Source organism: Chinchilla lanigera, unplaced genomic scaffold (genome assembly GCF_000276665.1).
Source record: "Chinchilla lanigera isolate Chin_1 unplaced genomic scaffold, ChiLan1.0 scaffold00022, whole genome shotgun sequence".
NCBI lineage: Eukaryota > Metazoa > Chordata > Mammalia > Rodentia > Chinchillidae > Chinchilla > Chinchilla lanigera.
The window spans coordinates 8,636,508-8,653,428 of NW_004955423.1; the positions used below are offsets into that span (position 1 = coordinate 8,636,508).

Consider the following 16,921-nt stretch of genomic DNA (forward strand, 5'->3'; position numbering starts at 1 on the left):
AGGAAGGAAGGAAGGAAGGAAGGAAGGAAGGAAGGAAAGAAGGAAGGAAAGAAGGAAGGAAAGAAGGAAGGAAAGAAATGGGAAGGGAAGGGGGAAGGCAGGAAGGAAGGAAGGAAGAAAAGAGGTAAGAAGGTGATGACTATGCTATAGGTTGAAAGTTCAAGTTACTAAGTATTGACATTCCTTACATTGTTTATCTTTGTGTGTAATTCTGACTAACTGACTACCCTTGACTTGGGTTTAAAGTTAAATCTTGTACTTTCTGGCAAGGACAGGAGGATTTGGTGATACGCCCCCTACCTTCCATGATTTATGCATCTTAACTGGTCACCCTCCGGTGGTGCCCTAATTAGCCTCTCTACACAAAATGGACTAAAATACTGACTCAGCCTTAGACTAGAAGCACACAAATGGGCAATGTTTTTCAGAGAATTCTCTTATGAATGATTATGCTGATCCTCCCCTATCGCAAGGGTGTGTGCCAGTGCATGTGTGTATGTGTGTGTGCATCTGTGCACATGGTAGTGTGATTTAGTACTCAGAAATTTTAGGTAGTTTTCTTATTAGAAAATCTTAGGCTACTAATATGAACATTTTATTTTTAATAGGTTGACATGATGAAAGAAGCATTAGAAAAACTTCAGCTGAATATAGTAGAAATGAAAGACGAAAATGCAACCTTAGATGGAGGAGATGTCTTATTCACAGGTATAGTTGCGTTTATTTTTTTCTATCCAAAAATATTTCTAGTACCTGACACATACTCACTTGTTTCTTTATAGTTTTTCTTTTATTACTGAAGTAATAAATGCTAAATGCAGGGAATTTGGAAAATACAGAAAAGCAGATGCGAGGAAAAATGACCTTCTATTCACAGATTATCACTTTAATATGTAGCTGTATGTCCTTGCAGTACTTTCATATGCACATATTTCCACACTCTTTACAAGAATATTTTCAGTATGTACATTATTTGTACATATCTTGCTTCTGTGCGCCTCCACAGTTAAGTGTATGAGTTGGATAATTCTCCATTCTGTGACTGTTTGTCTGGTTTGTATTTCAAGAATTCTTAATTCAAGATTAGTGTCGCTTACTAATAATTTTCTTTCCAGATGGCAAGATGAATTCAAGTAATTTTCTATGCAGATTTGACTTGGTGTAAAGCCAAATGAATAATAGCAGAACTCAACAAAATTATAACTGGTAATATTACTGATCTAACTAGAATCAGTTTTTACAATTGCTATAATGTGGCTGCTAAAGAAATAGTAATTTTAGCATTTAATCTTTCTGACTCTTTTGATCAGATGTAAAATAATGGGTAAAATCTGGACCCCCCAGATTTTATTATGGTTATACTCGGGAGCAAACTAATCAATAATAATTTTAATTTATAGGAAGAGTTTGTTTTCCCCTAAATGCTAGAGAATAAGGATCTGTTTCACCAGTATAGCACAAACAGCAGAGGCTGAACCTTGGCGACTGGGGAAGTAGCCCCAGGTAGCTTAATGAAAGTGTGAGATTTCTTGGAAGTCTACTATTGCAGCTGATGTGAATTTAAATTGAATTCATTTTATGCAGCCAAGGCATGACTGTCTTTGTCTTAATATAAAAATAATGCCTTGTGTTACTTACGTGAGGATATAATTAATGCTCCTGGACGAGGAGTGTTTGTTCAGACATTGTGCTCAGTGTCACACGCCTGTGGTGGAAACTTCATGTGGCCCAGCTCCAGGGAGCCAGACTAGCTATGGGTCCTGCGAGTAGGAGTCCCTTGAGCTATGCTCTCCACAGCTTGTGCCACCGCTGTCGCAGGCAGTGGCCCTGCCTCTGGGGTTTGTCTTTGGGCACACTGAGCCATCAGGATACAGAAGCAGAAGTCAGGGAGCTTATGCGGCACTCTTAGGTCTGGCTTTCCCCGGGCAGACTCAAGCATTCCTCAGTCTGCCCTGAAGTTTTCTCTTAGCATTTTCATTCTGTCTCTTGCTAATAGGACATCCATTCTTTCTGACAGCCCTGAACAATAGCCTGTTTCTTTTAGAAAACAGGTTTTTGTGAAAAGCTACATGTATACATTGCATGTCCTTACAGTGCAACTCTTTCTCTATGAAACTATAGCCATATAATAAATACAGCAGTCTGCGGCAAGCAGATGCAGGTCGCCTTTGAAATATGGCACAACCAAGCTGTGATCATGGTCATCTGGTTACCTTAACAGCTGAAGTCCACCCATGTCCTAAAATCTCCTCAATGTGAAGACTCACTTACACCAAGAGTCTTTTTGGTCAAAGGTCTTCCCACGGCATTTCAAGCCTGATGTTTTTGTCCCATCTTCTAACTAGGCAGAAAGCACTGGTGCTTGCCTTTATACTGTCTGTAGACTTTTTGAGGTTATCTGTAGACCTTTTTTACTTGGTATATTCAATGTATAAGATAACATCTTAATAGTTATTTTATTCAAAACGGAGACAATGTTGGGATGTCTGCTCAGAACGTTGGTTATACCTAATGTCTGCTCCTGCTTTTCTTTCTTTCTTTCTTTCTTTCTTTCTTTCTTTCTTTCTTTCTTCCTTCCTTCCTTCCTTCCTTCCTTCCTTCCTTCCTTCCTTCCTTTCTTTCTTTTTCTCCCTCTCTCACTTTCTCTTTCATTCTATTTTGGTAGAACATATATAAAATTTGCCACTTTAACCATTGCTAAGTGTACAGTTCATTGGGGGGCATTAATTACATTCACTTTGTTATGCAACTCTTACCATTCAATTTTTGGAGTAGGCAAAGTTGGATAAGAAACAAAGTCCATGGCACTTTCCATGTGCTCTGTGCTATCTTCCTTCTGGACCTGGGAGGTTTTTTAATAATGTATCAGGAAATGGACAGAAGGAGAGCTGCCTTCCAATTGCACTCCTGCTGGGAAATCTGTCAGTCAGGCAAGCAGATGCTGGCAGAAATAGTTTTCATTCCCATTTCCCTTGAATAGGCAGTATCAAGGGATACCACCTACTTTTAAACTATTTCTGTGAAGTGTGGAATACATACAACTGATGTATAAAGTGTGACTATACCATTCAAAGACCAATAATAAAATCAGCTCTTGCGTACTCACCCCCAGCTTGTGAAACAGAATATCGCCAGGTCTGGAGAAATCACTCATGATGCACCCCAGTCCCAATCCCTCCTTCCTCTCAGCCTCAGGAAAATGCTGCGCTGGCTTTTGTATTGATCACTGCCTGGCCTTTCTTCAAGGTTTATCTCAGTGTATGTACTTCTAAGTTATAAGTGGCTTGGTTGTGCTTGTTGTGTAGCTTTACCTTATTAGAGCCCCACTGTATGAACTCTTGTGTGATTTTTCTTCTTGTGATCTAAGTTGATGTGTATAGTTGTGGTTCATTTTCAATGCTGAAGTAGTACGCTGCGGTGGGAATACACCACAATGTATTTGTTCACTCTACTGGTAATGTATATTTTGGGTGTTTTCTGGGTTTGGTCTGTCATTATCTTCAGTGCTGCTATCTTCGTTCTGGTGTGTGTTTCCTGGGGACATAAACAAGAGTTTCTCTAAAGTTAACACTTGGAAATGAATTCCAGCTATAGAGCAAACTTTTATTTTTTTGCTTCAATGAGATGATTATATGATTTTACTTCTTTAATCTACTGATATGATCAATTACATTAATTGATTTTCTGATACTTGACCAGTCTTAGATCTCTGGGATGAAATCAAACTAGATTATGATTTATTCACTTTTTCATACAGTGTTAGCTTTGGTTTGCTAATATTTTTAAGAGTTTTATTTCTATGGCCTATGATTTTTTGTATAGGGTCTCGCTATACAGTTCAAGCTGGCCTTGAGCTCACTTTGTAGTCCAGGTTGGCCTCAAACTCGCAATGATTCTCCTGCCTCAGCCTCCCATGTGCAGGGATTACAGGTGTGTGCCACCATGCCGGGCTTGGCCTGTGATTTTTTTCTTGTTATCTTTGTCTGATTTTGGTTAAAGTGTTATATTAGCTTTATGAAATATATTTTAGAAGATATTTCCATTTTTCTATTCTCTGGAATCAGTAATACTTGAATAATGGCTTCTTTGAACTTCGATGACACATAACCATTGACAGCGCCTCATACTTTCTTTGTTGGGAAATTTTAAACTGATTCAGCTTTTTTTTTTTTGGCTTTTGAGACAGGGTTTCACTATGCAATTCAGGTAGGCCTTGGACTCACAGTGATCCTCCTGCCTCAGTCTCCCAAGCGCTGGGATTAAAGGCTTATGCCACCATGCCTGGCCTCTGATTCAGCTCTTTAATGACCATATGACTATTTAAAATTTCTTGATTCCATTTTGATGAGTTACAGTAGTTCCATTTTCTAAAATTTTTCTCTGTTTTATCTAAGTTTATAAAATGTTGTTATAAAGTTATTCATATCAATACTGTGTCTTTTTAAACTGCACAGCATGTATACCTGAATTCTCTTTTCATGTGTGATGTTTGTACCCATCTCCTTCATTCCTTCTCTTGCTCCTTTCTTTTCTTTTTCTTTTTGCCTTTCTTAATTTCTTCCTTTCTCTCTTACTTCCTTTTTGCCAGAAATACCAGTTTTAATTAATCTTTTCAAAGGAGTAACTGTTGGTTTTGTTGAACTCTCTCTTGAATGTTTTCTTTCTTATTATTTCCTTCTTTTGACTTTTTTGACTATTTCCTTCTTTTATTCTTTTTTCCCTTGTATCTTTTTTTTGGCAGGGTGGTACTGGGAATCGAACTCAGGACCTTGCTCTTGCCAGGAAGGCATTTACACCACTGAGCTATATCCCTGGCCCTTTCCTTTGTACCTTAAATTGAAATTTTATCTCATTAATCTTGAACCCTTTATTTCCTCTAATGCAAGCATTTAAGGCTGTTTAACTTTCCTTCCAAGTACTGCTTCAGCAAAATCCTTGTTTCAGTGAGTGCTTGGTTATCTTTTAATTCTAAATTTTTCTAATTTTTATTATTATTTAATCATTGACTCATAGGATAATGATTTGTTTTTTAGCTTGGGCATTATTGTAAGTTTCTGGAACACCAACCCATCACTGTAGTAGTAGATATCTAAAGGAAAGAGTCATTTAACCCGTCTTTCCTTCATGAATTATATTTCAAGTAAACCAAATCCCTGATTGAAGAAACAGAATAATAGCCCCGCTTCTGAAATAAATCCTATCCAAAAATTGAGAATCTGATTAACCATCTACATTAAACTATCAATGTCCTGAAAATATAAAAGACAATTTAAATTTAAATGATGTTAGAAAGTAATCAGCCAAATCCAAAGTCCAGAACGCAGGATACTCAAAAGCATACATGACCTGGTTTCTCTTACAAACTAGTGAAGCACAAAGTGGGGAGGGGGGGTACTTAGCATAGAAGAAAACTACACATGAGACATAAAAACAAAATAATGAATATTTCATTTCTAGCATTGTAATTATTTGTGTCAGGAAGGCTATTTAAGGATTTTGCCCACAATACTGCCACTAAGAGAAGTCCAACTTTTCACAAAGGTAAATAGTGTGTACTTAGCTTTGTACTTCCTATCATGCCTTAGTTTTAAAAAGTAGAAATAGCATGCAGGTCCCTCTATAAATATGTTAGGGGGCCGGGGATATAGCTCAGCGGCACAGAGCCTGCCTGGCAAACACAAGGTTGTGAGTTCGAAATGTATAAATATGTTAGAACTAGCTATGTGTAAATCCAATGTATAAATCTATTATTAGCTTATGAGATTAATAAAATATGATTTCTTAAATTGTAGGTGACATTTTAAATAAAATAAGATTTTTGTCAAGTAAAAAAATTTCCATAAATTAAACTCTAATTTTTATATGGAGTTTTCTTAATGGACAACACGATTATACCATTACCAAAAAAAATTTGTCAGTGTGCCACAAAAGATTACTGTGTCTGCCAATAGCATAAGCCCTTAGAATATGCCACAACATCATCGGACCTGTGTCATGTACCTCCTTTTACAAGGACAACATGAAGAGTAAAGGTAAGCACTTATAAAGTCTATCAAAGGATCCCCTCCTCCTGGCTGTCTTCTTATATACTTCACCATAATGCTCCAGAGCAAAAAGAAACTGATTTCTCTTTGAATATTTCCCCCACATTTCCTTTTTTAAAGATCTTTTTAAAAATTCTTTTGTCTTTTACTTTATACTGTATTTAAACAGAAACCATGCAGTATTTAAGCTTCTGTGTCTGATTTGCTTCACTTGACATTATGGTCTCAAGGTGCACCCATTCTCCTACAAGTAACTCAAGTGTATTCTTTATGACACAGTAGTACTCCAGTGTGTGTAAATACTACTTTTTTTTTTTTTTTTTTGGTTTTTCTCCGGTACCGGGAACCGAACTCACGACCTTGCGCTTGCCAGGCAGGCGCTTTTGCCGCTGAGCTAAATCCCCAGCCCCTGTTACTACATTTTTTATCCATTCATCCATTGATTTAGTTTACAAAACAATTAAAGAAAGATAAGAATCTTGGAACAGTTAATGCTTAATTTTTGACCAATTTTGCATGCTTATATCTCGTAATCTGAGCAACTAATTTGAAGACAATAATATGCAATATAACAGCCATTGTTGAATTTCTACCATCCTGTTTAGTATTGTTTCCATTTTTTAGTTATTTTTTATTCTCTTAATTGTTTGATCAGTTTTGCATTCTTATATCTGGTAATCTGAGCAACTTCATTGAAGATAACAATAGGTAATATAACAACCATTGTTAATTTTCTATCATCTTGTTTTGAAATTGTGTATCATTTTTGATTTGTGTTGTTTTGTTTTTGTTGTTGTTATTTTGTTATTGTTTTTTCTCTTTAAACTAAAGAAATAAAAATAGAAAAGAACCTCTACATTCTTTCCCTGTAATTTAAAAAATATTTTTATCTAGTGTCTTTCTGCCTAAGTAGACAAACTGCAGAATTTCAGAAAAGTCAATTAAGAAAGTTTGATCCTCCTGAACTTTTGTATTTTGCAGATAGATATCTTAATATTTTGATTTAAAATAAATAAATGTATAGTTTAAAAGATAGCGCTTTTAGAGGTCAGACCTGAAGGTCAGTCAGTATTAAACTCATTTGTCAAGTGGTTTCTTTAAGCCTTACATGATCTATGTAATAAAAGGGATCCAGCTTCATTAAGAACATCTAGTAATATTCTTTCCAGAGGGAAAAAAGGTAGTACTGCCAATTTGTCATTGCTATCTCATTATAGATTATCAATATGTTTAATTCTATTATTTCCTAAGTAAAAGTTTATTCTTTGTTGTGGAAAAATATACACAACATAAGATTTATCACCCAGTGAGGTGTGGTGGTATATACCTGTGATCCCAGCACTCGGGAGCCAGAGGCAGGAGGATCCCTGCAAGTTTGAAGCCAGCCTGGGCTTCCTAGTAAGTTCAAGACCAGCCTGAACTGCATAGCAAGACCCAGTCTCAAAAAAAAAAAAAAAAAGATTTATCACCTTAACCATTTTCATAAGTCTGTTGAGAGGCGGTAAGTATCTTCATGCTGTTGTGGAATTATGTCCAGAACCTTCTCATCTCCCTAAGCTGGAACTCCATTCCCATTACACAGTGACACCCTCTGCTTCTCCGTCTCTCAGTTCCTGCAAACCACCACTGTCCTTTCTGTCTCTGTGAACTTGAAAAAGCTTCTTTTTAAAGGGAATCGTTTGAAAACAGTTTTTATATAAAGAGAGCAGTGACCTCTTGATGGAGCCATTCTCTGTGCCAGGAAAGAACTGTGTGATACCTTCAGATCATTATTTATACATAAACAAAACGGTGCACCATCTCTGGAACCACACGCTCACTGTGTTCCATGACATCTGTTACAGGCAGAGAATTTTTTGTGGGCCTTTCCAAACGGACAAATCAACGAGGTGCTGAAATCTTGGCTGATACTTTTAAGGTAGGTAAAGGATCATTTATGCCTGGCACAGAGTAATTACTTAATAAATATTCATAGACCCACTGAATCAACCTGTCATGAGTAATGGTGCTTGTATTTCGCCAGTTTTGCAAAATAATTCCTACTATTTATACATTTGCTAGAAATTTTAAAAGCTATCAAATGCAAATTTCTCGGTCATTAGTCTTCATGGGCCTGCCATAGCCCAGGAGCAATTGACAAAGTTCGCGTGGTCATCTGTCTTCTCCCATGGAGTTCCACGAACGCTCTGCACATACTACGATCAATGATATTAAAAAAAAAAAATCTGAAGACCCAGTTGATTCAGATACGAAGTGTGACATTTCAGATTGGATTCAAGAGTCACCTGCATACTTGAATGTGCCTACTGTGTGCTGACCCCTCTGCTAGGTTTTGCACATGCCTTCCTTCAAGATCCTTCTACCAATGACCAATAGATTGGCTCGCCAGACTCCTTAGGAAGGGAGATAACTCCCAAAAGCTCTGTTCCCCATAAGATGTGAGGTTCTAGCTGAGCCACAGTTTGCGCAAGGTATTCCCAGAGTAATCCACCCCTTAAGGCAAATAGCTGGCAAAGGTGTTGACACAGCCCACATCTGGAAGGAAACTGTGCTTTCTTCTTAGAAGCAGTCTTCATGTAACTGCCAATACCCAAACCTGCAGGTCCCAGCTTTCCTTCCAGATATTCAGGGCCTGGCAGCCTGCAAAGGAGTAAGTATGGTTCAGGCAGGTCTTTAATCAGTTTTAGAATTATTGTGCAATACCAAAATGCTTGTTTTTTCATTTGTCTGGACAGGACTATGCAGTCTCCACAGTCCCAGTGGCTGATTCTTTGCATCTGAAGAGTTTCTGCAGCATGGCTGGGCCTAACCTGATCGCAATCGGGTCTAGTGAATCTGCACAGAAGGCCCTCAAGGTAAAGACAAAACTGTTCTCCTTTTTACAACTGGCAGTGTCTGCCACAAGGCTTTTCTGATTCCGTTCTCTGGGTGAGCAGCAGGTAGAGCTGGCAGGGAGAGAACAGACTGGCACTTAAGCTGACTGCGGTGTGCACTTTTGTGACCTGGTATTCGTTAAGAACCGGGAACACCCAAGGGTAGGAAGAGCTCTTCACTGGAGAACTGTTCTTCGGCACACATCAGGTTTCCTTGAGTGGCCAGGATTCAGAATAGTGAACACCAAACTCATCACAGTTGTGTACCCGGCTGATAGAAGGCACTTGCCACCTGACAGAGCTCCATGCAGTGTTTTCTTTCATAAGTAGGGGAGATGGTACGCAGGCTTTGTTTCATTATCCTACCTTTCTGTTGTGTCTGAACTAATCCATAGTAATCTTTTAGAAAGCTGTAAGAAAGTTAAGTACCTAAAAAGCTTACCTTCTGTGCTTGGGATAATTAAACTTTGGAACAGGAAATTCCCTCATTTTTTAGATGAGACTAGGAAGTCTAGAAAATGAAGACTTCCCAGGTCACACGGCCAGATCAAGGATGAAATTCACAGATGACGAAGACAACCTTCTCTTGTTACAGTGCCTTGCATTCAAAGGCATTTTTGTTCTCCATAACTTCAGTCCGGGGAGATGATCTAGATGCCCTACAAAGGCAAAGATCTTGTGCTTACCATCATGTGCTGTTGTGTTTGACTCACAGTGAGCCCTGAATAGGTGGATAAATGAATGGAGTAGTGTTATTTCTTTTTTGCTGAAAAGGAAGCTGGGTTGAGCGGCCCACCCCAGGTCAAGGCTAGCCCTAAATGGTGGGCTGGGACTGCAGCCCATTTCTCGGAGGTTGCCCTGCCTATCAACCTGCGTGTTTTATTCAAGAACCAAAGCCAGAGACTCTTCCTAAGCAAAGACAGCAGATAAGCGTGCCCCCTTGTGTACTTTTTATTGGTTCACCCTCCCGGATCTTTGCTCTTCTCCCTCATTGCCAGCCCTCAAGCAGTCTGCCTGGGCAGCAGTCATTGCCTCGAGCTGAATTTCCTCTATTATCTATAGCTACTGGAGCTGCCCACACTGCCCACTTCCTCCTAGACTCTGTCTTTGATGGTATTCCTAGAGCTTCGAACAATTATTGCTGAATTACCTGTCTTAGAATTTGATTTGTATCATGGTGGCTTTTTCCTAGTTTCCTTTAGAGAGTGAGTCTTTCGTTCTGCTTCATACAGAAAACTGTCAGCTTTCTGTGTATTAAAAAAAGATGATGCCTCGAAAGAAAGTGTTTGATGAATGGTGTCATTCAAGGGTGTAAGGAAATGATATTTCTCCTTCGAGAGTAACTGGTATCTATCCATGGTGGCTGACTTGGTCTGTATGTGTCTGAAATGGATTGTAAAGGGAGGAGAGAATTTAAGCTGACTTAGCCCATGCTTTCTGTGAATTAGCAGAAAGAACTTCTTCCAAGTGGACAAACTAGAAAAAGTATCCCCTTTGGCCATTCTGAGTAGGCTATACTGGATAACTTAGTCAACACCCCAAGTCAGCAGTCTGGGAAAATTTCACACATAACTGAATAAGAGATGATACATTATGGTTAGTTAATAGTATATGAAATACACCTTGGTTGCTATCAAAGTTTAGAGGCAAGGTGTAGGGGGAGCCCTCTGAGGGCTAAATATTCAGAAAAACCTCCTGGGGACAAGGGGGCAAGATGTGGGCCTCGAAGGATGGGTAGCCTTTGGCAAGTTGGGAATGTGCTAGAAACAGAGACTAAGGAAAACACATAGTGCATAAGCAAATCAGCCTCACTAGTAAAGTATCTCCTTCTTGTGGCTTTCTGAATGGTGGGCGCAGGCTAAAGAGGCTGAAACATAAAGTGAAGAAGACAAGATTACCATGCTGGAGCAGGAATGTGGATACCCACAGGTCTCTGAGGAGAAGGCTATTTCCTCAGAGATTTCGTACCCGTATTCCTTTTTCAGAAAAAAAGAAGAATTCAGTAGGGAAGCTGCTGCAGTGAGAAAAGAGTACCACTGATACCTCAAAAAGAAAGCCAAGGCCCCAAACCCTACTCCCATTTCTCCATTTATCCTCCAGTCCTCAAAGACCACATTTCTTATGGACAGCCTGTGAAGACTTTATGGTCCTCCTTCCTGTAGAGTTCATTTGAGTTAGTATTAATAATGATATTCATTCTGTACTGGAAACCTTCCCTGTCAGAAGCTATAAATAATCCTCACAAGCTAGAAAGGCATTCTTTGGAGATCGTATTTTCCATCAGCAAATGAGCCGCCTAACCGTGGGCCTGTGGAGTTGGCGAATGCACACCTGCTATGTTCCTAACATCAAAAATGTCCTTTTACTTTGTAATGAGAACAGGAGGCTGTGGTGAACTGGAGAATGCTACGCTGTCCTAGAGGGAATGGTCTCAGGTCAGAAGTAGGTGGGTTGGTAAAATTCACATTCAGGTAAACTGAGATGCTTATTTATTGGAGAACAGTTTGGCTCCTATGTTAGAGCTATCAACAAAATTAATAATGGGTTAAGTCTTAGTCCTAACTCAGAGATATGAGTACTGACATGGGCAGAAAGACAGATGAATGGAGAGATACATCAGTCACAAAGAGCAAAAGCATTACCAGTTTTATTTCCCCATTTTGTAGGTGACAATAGTGAAAGCTGATGAAATAATATTCTGAGTAGGACCTCATGGTTCCAAAATCAGATTTCCTGGGCCCTAATTCTCCTGGCCTTAGTTGCTCCCTGTGCTAGCTCTCCTCACTATGACAAATCAATTTAAATGAAGAAAATATTTATTTTGGCTCACGGATTCAGTGACTTTAGTCCATGGTCCCTCGGCCGTGTGACTCTGATCCACTGATAAGGAGTGTGTGGCAGGGTAAGCTTGGTCACCTCATGGTGACAGGGAAACAAAGTAGGTGGGGGTAAAAAGGAGGGGGAAGAGTCCTAATATTCCTTCAAATGCAGGCCCCCAGTGACCTGACTTCTGTCCCTCCTAAAGATTCCACGACCTCCTAATAGCACCACTGGCTGGCGCCAGGCCTCTAACACATGAATCTTTGAGGCTACAATTCAGATATAAACTACAGCACCTAACCTGCTCCATACCTGTTCTTTTTCTATTGGAAAATCTTTTACAATTGTTTTACCATGGGTAGGTCTGGCTGAATGCCTTCTGTCTTCCTCTCTATTTTTTTTGCTGGCAAACAGGGTCTGAGTGGTCTTGGGAGTGTCACAAAGTTAGTCCCAGATATGTACATCTTCTGTTGCAAACCTTGATTTCTGAGTCCTTGCCTCTGTAAAGAAGCTCCCTGGTCACTTGGGCATGCTTTTAAAGGGCAAATTATTCAAACAGAAGTAAATTGTGCCTTCCTGTGCCGCACACTGGAAGCTTGATTACTTCCCACATCTGTCACTGCTCTCTGGGTACCAGTTTCCTTCCGAGTCTGAAAGCTGGTTTTATATATTCATGTAAAACTGAGAGCCAAGTGTTTCTGGAAAATTTTTTTTTTTTTTTTTGGTTTTTCTCCGGTACCGGGAACCGAACTCACAACCTTGCGCTTGCGAGGCAGGCGCTTTTGCTGCTGAGCTAAATCCCCAGCCCCTCTGGAAAATTTTATTGCATTCGAAATACTTTGTAATGTGCTGCAATCCATTCTCAGTTAACGAAGTGAGTTCTTCTGGAGATAGTCATCATACCTGTCTAGGTTGTGGTATGGTTAATAGTATATGCATTGTATATTTATTATTTTCTTGGTTGGTACTGGGAATTGAACTCAGGACCTTGTACTTGCCAGGCAGGTGCTGTGCTGCTGAGCTACATCCCCAGCATTGTATATTTAAATGAAACCATCCATCTAGGAAGATTTCAGCAACTTTACTAAAAAGCCCAGAACATATTTAATACAGAATACCAACCTAGAGAGTATAGAAAGAAGGACATATTATTATTTCCGTTTACCCTCATATGGCCAAAGTATTAGAAGTTAGGTTGATTTGAAAAATTCCTAAAAATATTTAACACCAAATCTGATCCCAGCAATTCTGTAATTTAATCGAAGTTATCCTAGAGCAACACGTCTTTTCTATAATTTTTCTACCACACTTTTCAGCTCATTCCCTTCATGCCTCTGGACAACTGCCACCCTGATCCTGCCCTCCTCCTTATAAAAAGGAGTAACATAAGATTAGTTAACTCATACATGTGCATCAGAGCTACTGGCAGCCTTCCTGCAGAAATGTCCGCCTTCCGAAAGATGAGATCTCACTGCACTACAGCTCTGGCCGCTGCTCACAAACACCATTGGAACAAAAGTAGCCAGTCTTCAAAAGTACATGCTCTATTATGTTATTCATATAAAGTGAAACAGGCAGAACTTCTCTGTGCTGTTAGCAGTGCAGAGAGTGCTTATTTTAGAAGGAAGGAAGAGGTCATGCTCCAGAGAACTGCTTTATATGTTAAACTTTTTTCGTTGTTTTCTTTTCGAGACAAGATTTCACTATGCTGTTTAGGTTGGCCTTGAACTCACTTTGTATCCCAGGCTGGACTCAACCTCATGGCGATCTTTGTGCCTCAGCCTCCCGAGTGCTGGGATGATAGGTGTGCACTACCATGCCCAGCTAGTGTTTAATTTTTTAAATTTATGAAAATTATATAGTTAGAAGCGAGCCATGCCTGAGTTATAGAAATAGTTCCCCTCTGGCTAGGTCTACTTCCCAAACCCCTACGACGTTACCCTCCATATAATGCCTGTCTTTTCCACAGACTGGTCTGCTCTTAATTTTTTTTTTTGTATTTATTTAAGGAAAAAGAAAGACATTATAAAGAATAATTTTATAAGGCATGTCACCCCTCTGTTTTTTTAGATCCATTCCAAAATCGACTGCCTTCCTTTCCAAGAACCTGGGTTAATGACATGCTATCTGTCTGTCACAGGAGGACAGATCAAATTATCTGCCCTCAGGAGGGACTGACAGTAATTCTCTGTAATAAGTTTTAACTCGGTCTCTTTGGTAGCATTCGGTCCTACAATCATTTGGGAGCAAAAATAAATAAAAAATAAAATGGAAGGAAGGAAGGAAGGAAGGAAGGAAGGAAGGAAGGAAGGAAGGAAGGAAGGAAGGAAGGAAGCGCAAAGGGCAGGAAGAAGAGAAGAGAAAGGAAAGAAGGAAGGGCAGGAGGGAAGGAGGAGAAGAAGGAAGGAGGAAGGAAGTGGGGAGGTGGTGGCCTTCAGCTGAAACTGCTGATACTCATCAGCCCGGGAGCTGCTGGCCCAGGCTGGGGACTGCGCTGGGGGCTGTGCCATCTGCTGGCCGGGTGGCAGGAGTAGCATTCTCACCATCCGCACTCTGTGCCAGAGACCAGTTGTTTTCTCCTTTAGGCATCTAAAATTTTGTTTAATCTATTTATTTCTTGCATTAGTAATTCTGTTCCTTTTACCACAAAAATTACAATTTGAAAATAGAAAGAATTATGAAGATCACCACTCCATTTTTTTCATGTCTTTGTCATGTAAATGGAGCTGAAATACAGTAAGCGGAATTCCAATGGGCATGTAATTTTAAAGTAAAATGCTCACAATGCATCCCAAAGAAAATGCCTTTTAGGTTTCTGATCTACTTCCTGAAATAACTAATCCCATTTGTAAAATTTCTTGAATGAGGACCAGAGCTGCTTTGCAACTCATTTAAATTACATAGCCTGTTTTTCTTTCAAATGACTAACTGTATAATAGAGATCACTCAGACAGTATTTCCTCTTATTTTGACTCAACATCAGCATTGAGTTTTATGTCCAAAAATGTCCATGTTATTTTATAGATGGTCATATAAAAAATGAAGATGGAAAAACCCTTAATGTGTTTGGATTTTGCATGTTTTTTATTACCAGGAATTTCCTTTAACAACAACTAGGACTGTAATAGCAAAACCCACAACAAAATGAGAATTAACTAGTATCAAGTGGGCGATTGCAAGGAAAAATAAAGACTTTGCATTGTTAGTTGTCGGAGGGAAGTAACAGCCTGTAGCCACAAGACTTTCCACTTTGGATCTCTGCTTTTGAAAGACATATTGACAATCCATTGTAGATTTAATTTAGTCTTATTTTCTGGTTGTCTGTTCCAGTTCCACAAAGCAATGATTTTTTTCTTTTTTTTTAAATCTACCATGGCTCTATTAAGAAATTAAAACACAAAACCAAATAGCGTCCGAGTTTACACCAACTGTTTATGCTTCTTTTCCTGGCAGCAGTTGCCTTATCTGACAGTATTCCCAGAGCTGTATGCCAACAAGGCTGGGGTGGCCAAAATAAAATGCTTTGGCGTGATAAGGCAGTAAATAATTTGAAGCTAGGAAAGCAAAACACCATGCTGAATTTTAATGCTAGTCTCAAGGCAGGAAGAAGGCAAACTTGGCCAAGTAGGAGAAAGGGAATAATAATATGCCTTTTTTTTTTTTCTTTTGAGCTTTCAAAGAATGTCAGAGAAAAAATAAAGAATTATGATTAAACTGCTGTTCCTCCTGTCCATTACACAATGAAGCATTAAAAAGTACTCGACTGACCTTATGAGATATCGTAGGGCAAGTTCAAGAAGCTGTTGGGTGGGAAAGCAAATGGCATTACAAGGGGTCTTGTAATCCAAGACTGTTACCTACAAATGAAAACTCAGTGCTTCCTAATGAAAGGCGTGGTTTGGTCATCTGAGAAACTTTCCAAAAACACAGTGCCTCTGGCCCAGCTCACAAAATTCTGGTGTTTGGGTTCTGGGATAAACGTCGAGCACCTGAATGTTTGAAAAGCTCTTCAGGTGATTCTTATCACAGGCCAATGGAAGAGCTACTCCTTAAAGAGTGCCTGCTATTTCAAAAAGTACTGAGCTCAGGATGCCAATAATGTACAACTGAAGAAGCAGCCAATCTCGATGAGGTGCAAAATAACAAATTCTAATGAGCAGTAGTAAAAACAGAGAACGTATCCAAATGAAGGCTGCAGAAAGCTAAACACTCCTTACCTTTTTTGCCTAACTAGGTAATAATTTGGATGCCATTATTCCATCCATCTAACCTACTGAAATTCCTTATTAAAATATTCCAGGTTACCAAAAATCATGAATGTTATCATTTTCTGAGAACAGGAAAGTTACATGTGACTCATGTTTCCATACCCTGTCCCCGACACACACACCCAGAAAAAACCTAACAGCAGGTCCTATCTTGATGTATGAAGGTTTGTGCCAGAATGAAAAAGAAAAAATAAACTTCTCACCATTCTGATATTACAGAAGAATTTATTTTTTAAAATAATCCTGTTGATTCTACTAAAGAAGCACAGTTGCCCACAAGTCCAAAGTGGTTATAAGTGCAAAGCAGTGAACTTAGAATCCAGATTCATGGCTTGTCATCCTGGCTGTGCCTCCAGCTCTCCCTGGGTGACCCCATGTCCTGTACTCAGTCTATTCTTGAAAAAAACAAAGTTGAATCAGCCTCACTGGGAAATGAGAGCATCATTTTTCCCCACTGGAAATTTCATGGTGGCCAGTTAAGGTGAGGGACCATGTCTCAAGGGTGCAAGCCTACAACTGCTTATAAATAAATAACCTCCATATAATTATAAAGCATTTGCATAAAGATTATTCCAACCGAGGTGTGGTAGTTAAGATGGAATTTCAACTTGATTGCCTATGGGATCCACCCCAGGAATTGGTGGATCAGACTTTTAAGTGTGTCTGTGAGTAGTTCATGGAGGCATGACGTTGGTATCTATATCTGGTCCCTCACCCCTTTCACTCTGCACTCCTCACCTGCTCTGCTTCCTGGCTGCCATGAGGTGAGCAGGTTTCTTCCGTCAGGCCCTTCTACTATGGTGTTCTGCCTTGCAGCCAGCCAACCATGAACTGAAATTGTAAGCCTTCCCTCTAAATTGTGAGTGTTGGACACTGTGTTTCAACATTGAGAAAGTTGACTAACACAGTGGGTTCC

The 16,921-nt window shown here is 39.4% G+C and overlaps 1 protein-coding gene across 1 annotated transcript in view; it reads left to right on the top strand.

Annotated features, from left to right (window-relative positions):
• The first annotated feature begins 608 nt into the window (after window positions 1–608).
• The window catches only part of Ddah1 (dimethylarginine dimethylaminohydrolase 1), a 36,766-nt gene continuing 20,453 nt past the window's right edge, over window positions 609–16,921 (top strand). The window contains exons 1-3 of the mRNA XM_005385138.2: window positions 609–708; window positions 7,889–7,962; window positions 8,780–8,899. Coding sequence (XP_005385195.1) covers window positions 615–708; window positions 7,889–7,962; window positions 8,780–8,899 — 288 coding nt within the window. The 5' untranslated portion in view covers window positions 609–614. The remainder of the gene's footprint in view (window positions 709–7,888; window positions 7,963–8,779; window positions 8,900–16,921) is intronic.